We start from the raw sequence: 15,328 nt of genomic DNA, 5'->3' as shown, positions 1-15,328 counted from the left end.
TAACCCTAGAACCTTTTACATCATCTGCCCCCCCCCCCCCATAAATGGGTAAGCTTTACTATTTACTTGACTATCTCTATCTCTGACTATTTCTAGTTCATATTTCTTTTCTTTTTCTGTATTTCTCTGTCTCAGTATCTCTAATTTTTATTTCTTTATTCTTTTTTTCCTTTCTATTGCCTACTGACTATTTCTTTTTCTCTGTATTGCAATTTAAGGATTTCTATCTTGACCTTTGCCCTCTCTTACTTTTGTACTCTTGGTTCATATCTGATCTTGTTGTTTCAGAATTCGTCATGAAAAGAAAGGGGGAGCATGGTGTCCAAGAAGACAAATAGAAGAAAATATTTATGAATATTTACAAATAGATCTTGGAAAATTAAAGGTTATTACCAAAGTGGAAACTCAAGGGCGATTTGGGAATGGACAGGTAAGTAGGCAATTTTAAGTTGGGAATAAATTATTCCCCTTAAGTCCAACATGACAAAGTTGAATGTAACCCATGACATGACAAAGTTGAATATAACCCATGACATGACAAAGTTGAATATAACCCATGACATGACAAAGTTGAATATAACCCATGACAAGACAAAGTTGAATATAACCCATGCCGTGACAAAGTTGAATATAACCCATGCCATGACAAAGTTGAATATAACCCATGCCAAGACAAAGTTGAATATAACCCATGACATGACAAAGTTGAATATAACCCATGCCAAGACAAAGTTGAATATAACCCATGCCGTGACAAAGTTGAATATAACCAATGACATGACAAAGTTGAATATAACCCAGGACATGACAAAGTTGAATATAACCCATGCCATGACAAAGTTGAATATAACGATGACATGACAAAGTTGAATATAACCAATGACATGACAAAGTTGAATATAACCCATGCCATGACAAAGTTGAATATAACCCAGGACATGACAAAGTTGAATATAACCCAGGACATGACAAAGTTGAATATAACCAATGACATGACAAAGTTGAATATAACCCATGCCATGACAAAGTTGAATATAACCCATGACATGACAAAGTTGAATATAACCCATGACATGGCAAAGTTGAATATAACCCATGACATGGCAAAGTTGAATATAACCCATGACATGACAAAGTTGAATATAACCCATGACATGACCAAGTTGAATTTAACCCATGCCATGACAAAGTTGAATATAACCCATGATATAACAAAATTATTAGCTATATAAGTAGAAGAGCTGCTATACACTTCATCATGAAAAGAAATTCTGTGATGAGCTGTAAGCCCTTAAGTTATTTCCCAGATCTTAACAGCTATGCACTGACAATCTTTTTGTGGGATTCTTTTTATGCCAATTATTTGTGCTTGTTAGTTGACTTCATTAACCACAAACTGATTATTTCCCTTGAATCAGTGAATCCTTTATTATTTTATTTTTTTGCTAATGTTCATCGTCTAACTATAAAAATGTAAATGTTATTTATGTTTTCAAACAACACCCATAAGAGCTTTGTAGGAAACTGCTGCTCTGGTCTCTCTGGAGGAAAGAAGAGAAATAACAATCCTTTCACAAATTACTTCAATGGACATTTTAGAGAGGCACCCACTCAAAACTAAAATCCACAAAACTGGCACTAAAAGTTTATCAAAAGGACTAATTTCATACAGGAATGTTGGAACCTAAAAAATTTAGTGCCAACTTGAAAATCTACTAAACACTGCAAATCTCCAGCCTGGGACCAAAGCTATTTTCCTTTTATAAGAGACCGTAATGAAAATAGAACCAAAATATCTGAGTACATTTCAACAGAGCTCAAGGAAATAGTGAACTCTCTTCTACAAACTCATTACCCTAACAATCAGTGGATCAGAGTTTACATAGATGGTTCATCTCATAAAGCTACCTCAATTGAAGGAGCTGGAATAGTCATCAGATGGCTCAATGGAGAAAACCTAGAAAAATCCATTGCAACTGGAGAGCTCTCCGACAGCTACAGAGCAGAAAGACAAGCACTAGAACTAGCTGCTACCATGCCCCCCCCCCCCCCCAGTCAGATTGTCATCCTAACCGATGCAAAAACAGACCTCCAAAGCTTTGAAAATTCTGATTTCTCCTATGTGAAATGACTCAGGACAGCACTTATAAAGCTCAATAACAACAGCAGAAAAACTGTTATTCAATGGATACAAGCACATATAGAACTAGAAAGAAATGAGAAGGCTGACACACTAACCAAGTGTGGGAGAACAAACTCTCTATTGAACATTGCACTATATACAGAAGAAATGAAGAAACTAATGGGAAATATGGACAAGCTCTCATCCGAATCACAAGAAAACAATGCCTATTATAAGCTATCCTGACAAGATCAACATCTACTCTTTCACCTCAGAAAAGACACAACTGAATGAGACAACATATGTTTCAGAAGCTAAAAATTAGAACCAGTGAAATCTGGAGTGTCATTAGAGAATGCTGGATATGTCTTTTGAAAACTGCATTCGTTATCAAAAGGCCTGAAGAAGACACTGTCCCCAAAACACCCTATAGAAAGAAAACTATATGATTTGGAAACCACTGCACAGTTCCTCTTGTATATTGGTCTAGTCATCTGAATGCTTCAACAGTTCATTGATTCTGGTGCTGCTTTATAGGTCACTGCTTTAAAATAAGATTGAAACAAACAATAAATAACTATACAATTATGAATTTTCATAGCACTTCACAACAGAATGGTTAATATGTCAGCTTGAAGAAGCTAGAGCCAGGTCTATATTTTTTTTTGTAGTCAAGATTTATTACAAATTGAGATCTATTATAAATTTAATTACATGACTGATCCAAACTAATTGATACAAATGTGCTTAAAATAAGCTTTTTTTTTTCTTCTTTTTTTTTTTTTTATACTTTGGCCAACAAAAATGTCAAACTAAATTAAAGGAAATGATGAGTTATGTGGCTAGTATCTAGTGATAATAAAGTTGGGGTTTAATTATTTTGTTTGACTGTGTTATAAATGAGAAAGTAACTTAATGACTGCTCTATTTCCTAACAGGGTAAAGAGTTTGTGACTCAGTATGTTCTAGAATACCAAAGAGAAGATGATGGCAGTTGGTTTAGATTTAGGAGTAGGAACAACTCTGAAGAGGTAGACATTGGTTTATTTACATAGCCTTAACAAAGTATGTGTAGACCAACAGGCTTTATTTATGTTATGTGATTCAACTTAAAATAGCTTGAACAAATCTTGACTTAGTGAAATAACCATAGCTGTTCATGTGAAACATTCAATTTCTAAGCATATTATCTCATACTATTTTTTTCTTTTGTTTTTCTTCCCCCACTTATCTCAGAGATTTAAAGGCAATATCAATGTCTACCTGGCTGAGGTGAGGGATGTTGACCCCCCAATCATTGCTAAAAGAATCAGGTTCATACCTTACAGTGAAAGTCCTAGAACTGTGTGTATGCGTGTTGAAATGTATGGCTGCAACTGGAATGGTAAGTTTTGAGCTGTCCTCTCATTAACCTAGGCAGCTAGAGACAAATTAGGTTTTGTTAAGGCTATACAGATTGATCAGCAACCAAATCAGTGGAAGACAAACATTAAAAATACTTGTTTAAAAAGACAATACCTCCTTCATACAACAACTTAGACAGCTATTGTTTCTCTCTTAATAACATAGTACCAGGTGACCAAGCCTCGTTTGGTTGAATAATTTCTAAAGGAAGTATAGATACCGAAGTTATTTTGCATTCATAATGCACAGACTCTAACAAACACTTATGTAGACTGATTTATTATGGAACTATGGAAGAGAAATAATGAAATTATAGATTAGTTATTGTGTTTTAAGTGCTCTATAAATTGTTTACACTTTAATTGCAGTGAGGGTGAGTCATGTAGGTAGCTTTTACTTTGGTGACTAGCCTTAGAGAGCCTACAATAAGATGTTGCGCAAATGTTTAATTAGGCCAATTGATTAATTAAAACTTGTTCATGTTTGCAAAGAAATGTTTTAGTGTACTGCTGTAAGTCTATTGATGTAAGTGGTGTCAAGTTTTTTTCCCTTTGACGTCATGGAAAATTTCCATTCATAAATCATTCTAGCCAAAATTGCTCGCTTAAGAGTATAGGATAAATATTAGATTAATAAACAATGAAACATTTGTAAACATTTATTAAACTCATAAATCAATAATGCTTTACATTCGGAAATTACCAAATGCGATAGTCCTTTTAAAACTGATCTTAGAGTCATTTTTGAGGTCTGTGTCCAAGTTCCATGAAGTTGTGACTTGAATAGAGGTAATGTAACACCAGTTATTTATAATGCTTCTTAATTATTTATGATTATTTATTATTTATTTATTGCTCTCTCTTATTCTTTGCAACAGATTCCTTAGTTTCCTATTCCATGCCACAAGGAAACAAGCGTGGTGTTGAAGTAGATTTCTATGACTATACTTATGATGGCGGTAGAGAGGTAAGTCATCAAAGACATTGGAAAATAACTGCCTCTACAAGGATTCCTACTGTAGACTAATGTTTTAGAAGTCAAACCTAGCAACACCTATGGGATATGTTTTGAAATTGCAAAATCTAAACCTTGCATCAACTAACTTTCATTAAAGTTAGTTTGAATAGAAAGAGATCAAATTTGAAATAGATACAATTGTAAGATACATACAGATACAGTTGTAAGATACATGCAGAAACAGTTGTAAGATACATGCAGATATAGTTGTAAGATACATACAGATACAGTTGTAAGATACATGCAGATACAATTGTAAGATACATGCAGGTACAGTTGTAAGATACATGCAGATATAGTTGTAAGATACATGCAGATACAGTTGTAAGATACATGCAGATACAGTTGTAAGATACATGCAGGTACAGTTGTAAGATACATGTAGAGTCATGACTCAATTTCTTGTTCTCCCTCATTTGTCTTCATCCAATGCTACTATCCATTTAAATTGTCCAATAATTTGGAATGATATCTGTGTGTCTCACTTGCTATCTATAAAAAGCTGTAAAACCCCCTAACAAAACCATATCAAATTACAACTAATGATGAGTCTCCATAGATCAAAATGAATCATACTGTGTTACATTTTTTATCATTAATAACATTAAGAATAAATTTAAAATTGACTTTATTAGAACAAGAAGTGATTAGTAATATTAGAACGTTACTGAGAAAGTTTCTTTACATCAAACATTCTTCTGCTTACATAGTGTATTAAATAGTAAACAAAGGTTTCAATGTGAAAGAAATTATCTCTGCCTTTTTCTTTTCTTTCATAATATGTCTGATGCATTGTATGCAGTGAAATCGTCTTTCTGTCACTATTGCTTGTTTAGACCCAGATATAGCTTGTGTCAATATATCTTACAACAGAATGACTATCTAAGCAATGGACTTGGCCAACTAACAGATGGAGCATTGGGAGAAACCAACTTCAGACTGGATCCTAAAAAGACTGGCATCAAGGGTTATGAGTGGGTTGGCTGGAAAGATGATACACTTTCTAAAATACCCATATCTATCATTTTTAAATTTGACTCAGTCAGAAATTTTTCCCAGGTATTTATACATTACCAGTGTCTTCATTACCAATGTCTTCAACTAAATAAGAAACAATTTAAATTTTCCAAAAGTTGAATTTCAAATCAATTCTCTTTTGTTTACAGGTTGATATTCACACTAACAATCATTTTACCAGAGATGTACGAGTGTTCCGCAGTGCTGAAATATTTTATAGCATTGGAGGAAAATATTATTTACCTCACACAACCAAGATCAACTATGAGCGTGATGACACTATTGAAGATGCTCGGTTTGTTCCTTTAAGATTGCAGAACAAAATTGGAAGATATGTAAAGATAGACCTCTATTTCCAGGCTCGATGGATCATGATCAGTGAAGTCTCCTTCAACTCTAGTGAGTAACTTGAATAGAAACCCTACCATCTGCATTCCTTCATTTCTTTCTACTCAAAATGTCATGAACATTCTCCAAACCAAATAGTTTTCTAAGTCACACTTTCTTCTTCTCTTTTCCTAAAGCTGAGGCTGTTGGAAACTTCAGTGAGGAGGAGCCACCTCCAACTACACCACAGCCCCCAACAACCACCACCATGAAAAAAAATGCTCACTTTGACAGTTTTGACCGTATCAATAGTAACTCCCAATCAGAGAAGTTAGATGGTGATGGTGACACTGAAACTCTGTCTGCACAGGAGGAAGATGAAGAAGGGGCTAAGACTAAGTTAGAGGAAGGAGCCAGTAAGAAAAGTTTGTACTTTGGAAAGTTGGGTTTCCTTTTTGTTTTCCTTTTTTTCTTGATTGGTTTGAATTTTGTTGAGTTGTAGACTAGATTCTAGAAGATTATTATGTTCTCAGATTTAGATTTGTATATTTTGTTCACTAAAAATTCTTTGAAGAGTTCTAATCATGAATGCCTTTTCATTGAGTTAATTTTTTTTCTTTTTAGTTTGACTTATTTTTGATTTACATAAAATATTACAATTTTATCTGTAGACAATTTTTTTTTTAACTTTGATTACTAGATTATCCAAGTCTAGAAAGCTATCAAGTCTAGACTCGGTAGCTAGACAGACAGAAAGTTGAAAATCTTATTAGGCTATGTATGTCTGGGCTCAGTAGCTAGCAAGACAGTTTGTTGTTTGATTGTCAACCAAGGATTTTGACTAGGCTGCATAAGTTTGGGCCTCAATGCTTCATTTTCCAGGAAGCTCGTAGTGGATACCCTTGAATTTCATAGTGGATACCATTGACCCTTGAATCTCATAGTGGATACCTTTATCTGAGCTTTTATTACATAATTGTCTCTTTTCTGGATGATGTAATTTTGAAAAAAATGTTTTTAATCTGTTTTTTTACTTAGATGTATGTAACCTTGTGGAAACTATCACTGGTTGATCTATTTAACAAATTATTCAGTTTACAATGTTCTACTCTAGCATTATACTTATCAAAAAGTCATTAGAAGTTTCTCTCAAAAATGTGTTTGATTGTTTCATTCAGGTAACAACTCTAATGATGCCCCAACTCTAGAACAAGAAAAAAAAGAATATGATGATGAATACATTAGCATCATTATTGGAGCTCTAGCAGCACTCATCTTCCTTTTACTTTGTGTGATTCTTATTTTCTTCTGTCGACACAAGCATAGGAAAAATAACAATAATAGACGCGGTCATAAGCCAGTGACCACGAGCCATGTGGCCATTAATTTAAATGATCTTAGGGCAAGCACCAATGGAAAACTATCCAATGGGAACATGTACAACAGTATTGCTACAGAAGAAGCTGATTCAGACCATGATGGTGTGGGCTGTTGTAATGGTAGCAGTAGAGGCAGTGAAAAGTTTGCTTGTAAGTATCCAATTACTCCAACACATTGATGGCATACGTTTTCTTGATATTGTAGTTACCTATGACAGATTACTGGTAGTAGCTTTTTTTTTTTACAAAGCTTATATCAACTCACTCTTTTTTTTCTGACAGAAAGTTTGTATGTTATTTCTCTCACACCCAATCTCAGATCAAGTTGAAATTATGCGAAATTATTTCTTGTACCTGACAAAACAAGAAAAAGACAATTAGTTAATAAGCTATTGGTAATTAATTATTTTGTTTGGTATTGAACAAGGGAAAGAAATTGTACAAGACAGTTGTGGTGGTATCTTATCTTATATAATACAGACGTTACTTCAAAAAAGAAGATGATTACGTCCTACGCGTCATGCATTTAGTCATGCATATTAACCAATGACTTAAATTCTGCCAAGTCACTGGTTTTCCTGGCTAGCTCAGGCAACCCATTCCATGCTCTAATAGCACTAGGGAAGAAGGAGTATTTGTACAAATTTGTCCTAGCATATGGGACGAGGAATGTGCCTTTATCTTTGTGTCTTACAGAGTATTTTATTAAATTTTGTTTTTGTATTTGAAGATTATGGTTCAGTGTTTTATGTATAATTGCTTCTTTACTTTTGAGCCCAAAAAAGTTAAGAGCAGCATGTATGCAGATGACCTTGCCTTAATTAGCACAGAAGAATATGTAGGAACATCGAAATTTCGATTACAAGATGCTCTTGATAAACTCAATAATTGGTCCAAAGACTGGGGCATGTCCATTAACACAAAAAAGACAACATATACCATATTCTCACTGTCAACAAAACAACAAACAATAAAATTAACATTAGATAAGGAAGCTTTAGAAAAAAATGACAGCCCTACTTATCTTGGAGTCACCTATGACCCGAGACTAACCTGGAAAAACCAAATAGATAAAACACAGAGTAAAGGCATCCAGAGACTATCCCTCTTGAAAAAATTAGCTGGCACAGATTGGGGAGCTAATCACAACATCCTGAAAAAGACCTATACCAGTTATGTAAGACCTGTACTAGAATATGGAGCCACAGCATGGGGCTCAGCAGCCCAAACCAACCTAAGAAAAATAGACAAGGTTCAAAATATTGGTCTAAGGATAATGACAGGAGCAATCAAAACAACACCCATAAGAGCTATGGAGGAAACCGCTGCCCTGATCTCTCTGGATGAAAGAAGAGAAATAAAAATCCTTTCCCAATTCACTAAATTGGAAACCTTGGAGAGGCACCCACTCAGAACAAAAATCCACAAAACTAGCACAAAAAAACGTCTCAAAAGGACCAATTTCATACAGGAATCTCTAAACCTAAAAAAGAAACACCAACTTGAAAAAATTACTCTGGAATCCTCGATACACTATAATGAATCTCCACCCTGGGACGAAAGCCCTCTTCCTACTATAAGGGACCATATTGAAAACATAAAAAGAAAATCTGATTACAGACCAACAGAGCTCAAGGAAATAGTGAACTGTTTTCTACATACCAATTACCCTAGCAATCAGTGGATCAGAGTTTACACGGATGGCTCATCCCATAAAGCCACCACAAATGGAGGAGCTGGAATACTTATCGAATGGCCAGATGGAGGAAAACTAGAAAAATCCTTTGCAACTGGAGAGCTCTCTGACAGTCACAGAGCAGAAAGGGAAGCACTAGCACTAGCTGCTACCATGCTAGCAAATCATCCAAGTTCCCCTCACAGTCAGATTGTCTTTCTAACAGACGCAAAAACAACCCTCTAAAGCCTGCAAAACTCTGATTCCCCTTATATTAAAAACCTCAGAACAGCACTCACAAAGCTCAACCACAACAGCAAAAAAACTGTTATTCAATGGATACCAGCTCACATACAACTAGCAGGAAATGAGAAGGCTGACACACTCGCCAAGAGTGGGAGAACAAACTCACAAGTAAACTCTGCACTCTATCCAGAAGAAATGAAGAAATTAATTGCAGATAAAATAAATGAGAAATGGACGAGCTCACATCCAAATCACAAGAAAGATGATGCTTACTATAAGCTATCCCGACAAGACCAACGTCTAATCTTTCGACTCAGGACCGGACACAACAGAATGCGACAACACATGTTCCGGAAGCTCAAAATTGGAACCAGTGAAATCTGCCCATGTGGAGTATCACCAGAAAATGCCGACCACGTCCTCCAAAACTGCTCTCTCTACCAAGAGGCCCGTATAAGACATTGGCCCCAAATCACCCCAATAGAAAGAAAACTATATGGAGAGCTCCCTGATTTGGAAACCACTGCACAGTTCATCTCATGTATTGGTCTAGTCATATGAACACTCCAACATAACAATGAAAATGATGAAGAAGAAGAAGTTTGTTATGAATCTCACTGCTCTATTTTGTGTCTGTTCCAGTTTCTTAATGTTTTCTTGAGTTGAGGGGTCCCAAACGGAGGATGCATATTCTATTATTGGCCTAACCAAGGTTAAATAACATTTTAGTTTTATGTTCTCATTTGATTTATAGAAATTTCTTTTAATAAATCCTAATGCTTTGTTTGATTTTTTTATAGTTTCATCAATATGTGGATTCCATGACAGTTTTTTTATTTATTATAACACCTAGGTATTTTGCATTTTTAGTCTGTTACTGGTTTGCCATGAATAAGATAAGTGGAATTAATTTGTTTTAGTTTTTTTGTTACTCTTAACAACTGACATTTTTCTGGGTGGAAAGACATGCTCCAATTTGATTCCCATTTCTGTAATTCATCTAATTCTCTTTGTAAAATATCTGTGTCTTGTTGTTTTTATTGTTTTATATATTATGCAATCATCTGCAAATAATCTAACTTTTGTTCCTGAAGTAATGCAATTTGGTAAATCATTTATGTAAATTAAAAATAGTAGTGAACCCAAGACTGTTCCTTGAGGTACACCTGAGTTTACTGTTATCAGTGTTGATTTAGAGCCATTTATTATTACAGTTTGTTCTCTCCCTATCAGAAAATCTTTAATCCACTGATGCAGTGGACCATTAATGCCGAAATATTTTAATTTTTTAAGCAAACTATGGTGGTGAACTTTGTCAAAAGCCTTAGAAAAATCTAGTAAGATAGCATCTATTTGTTCACTATTATCTAAACCTTTTGAAAAATCATCAATTAGTCCTATTAGTTGTGTTTCACATGATCTATATTTCCTAAAGCCATGTTGGTATGGGGTGAAGACATTATGTTTTTCTAAGTGGTTTATGATGTTGCTACATATTATGTGTTCTAGGATTTTACATGTGATGCTGGTAAGTGATACTGGTCTGTAGTTTCCTGGGTCAGATTTTTCTCCTTTTTTAAATAGGGGGGTGACATTAGCTTCTTTCCAGTCCTTTAGTACTCTGCCCTGGTTAAGCGATGCCTGAAAGAGTATTTTGAACACTGGGGCTAGCTCATTGCTTAGTTCTTTGAGTAATCTAGCTGGAATACCATCAGGTCCAGACGCTTTATTTGGTTTGGTGTTGGCTAATAGTTTTTGAATTCCATTTTCTTGTACTACTATATCTTCTATGTTGTCTACTTGGTTCAAATTAAGTAATATGTCTTTGTCTCCTGGGGCTGAGAATGCTGATGCAAAGTATATGTTTGCTTTAGTTCCATTATCATTATGTATTATGTTATGTTCATCTTTTAATGGCGCTATGCCTGTTGTTTCCATTTTCTTAGACTTAATGTATGACCATAGGTTTTTGTTGTTATCTTTGGATATTACATTGTTTATGTATTCACTCTGCAGCTGTCTGCTTACTTTTTGGGTTAAGTGTTTAATTTTTATATACTTTTTGTAAACTCTTTCTGCCTTAGTTTCTTTAAATTTTCTATATAGGTTTTCTTTCTGTTTACAAAGCTTCATTAGTCAAAGCTTCTTTAAACCAGCATTTATTTATTTTGTTTGATGTGTATTTAGTTGGTATATGTTTTTCTATAATGCTTTTGAGATGGTTTTTAATGAAATTCCAGAGGTCATCGAATGGTTGGTTAATGTCTTTTTCTAATAAGAATGTTTGTTGAAAGTTTAATGCAACTTGGTGTAGTTGTGTTAGGTTACATTTATTCCAGAGTAAGATTTTTCTTTTGGGTTTTGTATTGGCTACTGCTTTTATCTGACTGTGTATTTTTATGATCTCATGGTCTGATAGACCAGGGATAATATCATAATCAACTACTAATCCAGGTCTGTTGGTTAAGAAGAGATCTAATGTGTTGTTTAATCTAGTTGGCTTTTTAATGATTTGATCTAAACTTAGGTTGTGTAAAGTTTCTATGAAAAACTCATTTATGTCCTTAAGGTTTTGGTGTTTATCTATGGTTAGTGTTTTCCAATTTATATCAGGTATGTTGAAATCACCCATAATAAAAAAAAACTGCATTTTTATTTGTCTTTTTAAGTGTAGTAATCTGATTACATAGTTCCTGCATGTATTCTAAACTAGAATTTGGTGGTCTGTAAATGCTGCCTATTATTAGAGATGTTGAGGTGGTATTAATTTTACAAAATGTTGCTTCTATATTTTTTGAGTTAGGTAAGGTAATTTCTTCTGCTATAAGAGTGTTTTTTATTGCTAAAAGAACTCCATGATTATCAGCCCTATCTTTTCTAAAAATTTCATAATTACTATTGAAAATGTCTGCATTATAAATTTCAGGATGTAGCCAAGTTTCTGTTCCTGCAATTATGTCTGGTTTCTCACATTCTAATAAAATTTCTAAGTCTGCTGTTTTGTTCCTAATGCTTTGAAAATTTATTACTAAGGTTTTAAGGTATTTTGGTATTACTTCTTTAGTAGGTTTGTTTAGTGAGGCTGTTGTATTAATTTTAGTAGATTTAGGTTTAACAGAAGTGGATCTGGCTAGTGGTTGGTGAGTTTGGTTTGGGATGGTGTTTAGGGTGTTGTATGGGTTAGAAGTGTCTGCATCAAAGGAATCAAACAGTCCTGATGTAAACTGAGGTAACCCACACGGTACACAGTGCCATGATGCGTCTTTGTTGCCTAAGGCATAATACACAGGTGTATTCATATGGAGACATGATGCATGGTACCATTCATCGCAGGTGTCACACTGAATGGCTTTCTGTTTCATGGTGCATACTTTTTTGCAGATGTTGCATCTATCTTTAGATCTAGGCCTTGGATTTGACTCTACATCTCCTGCAATTAATATTAACAGTGATAGGTATTTATTTCTGCTGTGTCTGATTGAGAACTTCCATTTGTAATGGGTAATCTTCTTTAATGTTATGGATGTGTATGTTAGGTTATTTTTGAAGTTGCATTGATCTAAAGTGTGGTATAAGTTGGATTAGTCCACCTTCTACTTAGGTCATGCATGGCTTAAAAGTTTGAAACAATAGATATCTATAAAACCTTCTATTTATTTTTTTTGCTGGCATAGTGGCTTGAGGAGACTTGGGATCTCAAGTTTGAATTCAAGTCATAAAACCTTTTTGTTTATAATCTCTGTAACTTTCATGCAGATACACTCTTCTTCCCAGCCCACCCCTTTTCTTACTGGTCCAGACAAGGGATCATAGCACAGTGAGAAGCATGAAATTGCTAGTCTAGAATCTAGATCTATTACAAATTTTAAATTACATGACTGATCCAAGCTAATTGATATGATTACACTTATAATAAGCTTTGTTTTTTTGTTGTTGTTTTTTTTCTTCAAATTATTTACATTTTTTTGGTCATTAGAGTAATACAATAGCCTTTGTGTTTTCATCATGCCACAAAGTAAGATAGAGGAGGGGTGAGGGGTTTGCATGATGTTCACAAATATTAGTATACAGTTCTTCTCTATCTTATCTTATATAATACAGACGTTACTTCTCTAACTATCTTGTCATTAGATAGAACCAGTGTTGCCTATTTAGATAGAACCAGTGTTGCCTATTTAGATAGAACCACTGTTGCCTATTTAGATAGAACCACTGCTGCCTATTTAGATAGAACCAGTGTTGCCTATTTAGATAGAACCAGTGTTGCCTATTTAGATAGAACCACTGTTGCCTATTTAGATAGAAGCACTGCTGCCTATTTAGATAGAACCAGTGTTGCCTATTTAGATAGAACCACTGTTGCCTATTTAGATAGAACCACTGTTGCCTATTTAGATAGAAGCACTGCTGCCTATTTAGATAGAACCAGTGTTGCCTATTTAGATAGAACCAGTGTTGCCTATTTAGATAGAACCACTGTTGCCTATTTAGATAGAACCAGTGTTGCCTATTTAGATAGAACCACTGTTGCCTATTTAGATAGAAGCACTGCTGCCTATTTAGATAGAACCAGTGTTGCCTATTTAGATAGAACCAGTGTTGCCTATTTAGATAGAACCAGTGTTGCCTATTTAGATAGAACCACTGTTGCCTATTTAGATAGAACCACTGTTGCCTATTTAGATAGAACCACTGTTGCCTATTTAGATAGAACCAGTGTTGCCTATTTAGATAGAACCAGTGTTGCCTATTTAGATAGAACCACTGTTGCCTATTTAGATAGAACCAGTGTTGCCTATTTAGATAGAACCACTGTTGCCTATTTAGATAGAACCAGTGTTGCCTATTTAGATAGAACCAGTGTTGCCTATTTAGATAGAATCACTGTTGCCTATTTAGATAGAACCAGTGTTGCCTATTTAGATAGAACCACTGTTGCCTATTTAGATAGAATCAGTGTATGACTCTTTTTTTATACCATAACATTGTCCTTTATTGTTCCTAGGGTCTGAGCCTAGAGACTATGCTGTCCCTGACATTACCAAGTCAGCTCTAGTGGTTAACCTACCACCCAGGGTAGCCACTGCACCCAAACAGCTGGCTCTTATGGACAAACCACCAAATTATGATGCACTGTATGCTGCTGCAGATATTGTGAATGTCCATGGTGGAAGTGTGACCAACATGCAAGGAGTTAGTGGGAATAATGTGTATGCTGTGCCCAATGCAGAGCTCCTGTGCAGTATTGATTACACTGTCATGGAATTAAGAAGAGAAGATTTAAGATTTGTTGAAGTACTTGGTGAAGGCCAGTTTGGTGAGGTAAATAAACTGAAATATCTCATAACTTAGTAATTCAGTCTAACATTTATGGAAAAATACAGAATACTTTGCACCTATCTTCTTGGTTTTAAATGTGCACATTTTAGATGTGAATTTTCTTTGGGTTACACAGCCCCAATTTTCAATATGTCTTTCCCATGAAATTATAGTCTTCCATTAAAAGACCATTATCTTATCTTATATAATACATTATTATAAGTTATGTCATTGTCAATTTGAAAAAAAATTTCTTAAACTATGAAAGGAATGTTAAGATTGTGCATGAGAGTAGCAGAGATCTCTAGGTCATATGCTAAGGGTAGATAAGACATGTAACAATTTTCTCTCTGTGATATCATCTTGAATGAGATTTAGCAACAAGCCATTTATGGTTTTACATTTGAATATGATGCAAATTCAACTAAGACACAGGAACTGGCAGTTACATAACTTCAAGTTAATTTTGTTATAATCAATTATATCTACATTATTACCACAAGTGAATTGACTTATTTCTTCCACATATTTGCAATATTTAGTGGGATTAATGAAAATGTATTAACCTATCCTCATACCTTAAGTATATGACCCTACCCATAATCTAGGTTTGCATTTTAGCTCTAGCAAACAATTCTTTAAAACTATATATCTAACATTTATAAACACTTTTTTAAGCCTAATCTTAAATTTCTAATTAAAAAAACAACACTTTTCTAACCTTAATCCTTCAAAATGTTTCAATATAAAATAGTTTAGTTTAGGACTAAATTTATTGTGTAAATACAATAATAATAAAAATAAAACTCTCTCTCTCTCTTT

General features: G+C 34.4%; 1 protein-coding gene across 3 annotated transcripts in view; it reads left to right on the top strand.

Annotated features, from left to right (window-relative positions):
* Positions 1–15,328, top strand: part of LOC106072990 (discoidin domain-containing receptor 2-like) — an 89,848-nt gene that overhangs the window by 65,299 nt on the left and 9,221 nt on the right. For 2 of the 3 annotated variants that reach the window (XM_056042431.1, XM_056042430.1), the window contains exons 4-12: positions 289–430; positions 3,061–3,153; positions 3,359–3,506; positions 4,404–4,492; positions 5,417–5,602; positions 5,710–5,959; positions 6,085–6,312; positions 7,066–7,416; positions 14,193–14,509. In XM_056042431.1, coding sequence (XP_055898406.1) covers positions 289–430; positions 3,061–3,153; positions 3,359–3,506; positions 4,404–4,492; positions 5,417–5,602; positions 5,710–5,959; positions 6,085–6,312; positions 7,066–7,416; positions 14,193–14,509 — 1,804 coding nt within the window. The remainder of the gene's footprint in view (positions 1–288; positions 431–3,060; positions 3,154–3,358; positions 3,507–4,403; positions 4,493–5,416; positions 5,603–5,709; positions 5,960–6,084; positions 6,313–7,065; positions 7,417–14,192; positions 14,510–15,328) is intronic. The other variant, XM_056042432.1, reaches the window with a different exon arrangement.

The sequence above is a fragment of the Biomphalaria glabrata genome, chromosome 9 (assembly GCF_947242115.1).
Source record: "Biomphalaria glabrata chromosome 9, xgBioGlab47.1, whole genome shotgun sequence".
Taxonomy (NCBI): Eukaryota; Metazoa; Mollusca; class Gastropoda; family Planorbidae; genus Biomphalaria; species Biomphalaria glabrata.
Note: the sequence above shows the minus strand (reverse complement) of the source record. Positions and strands in the feature narration are given on the sequence as shown.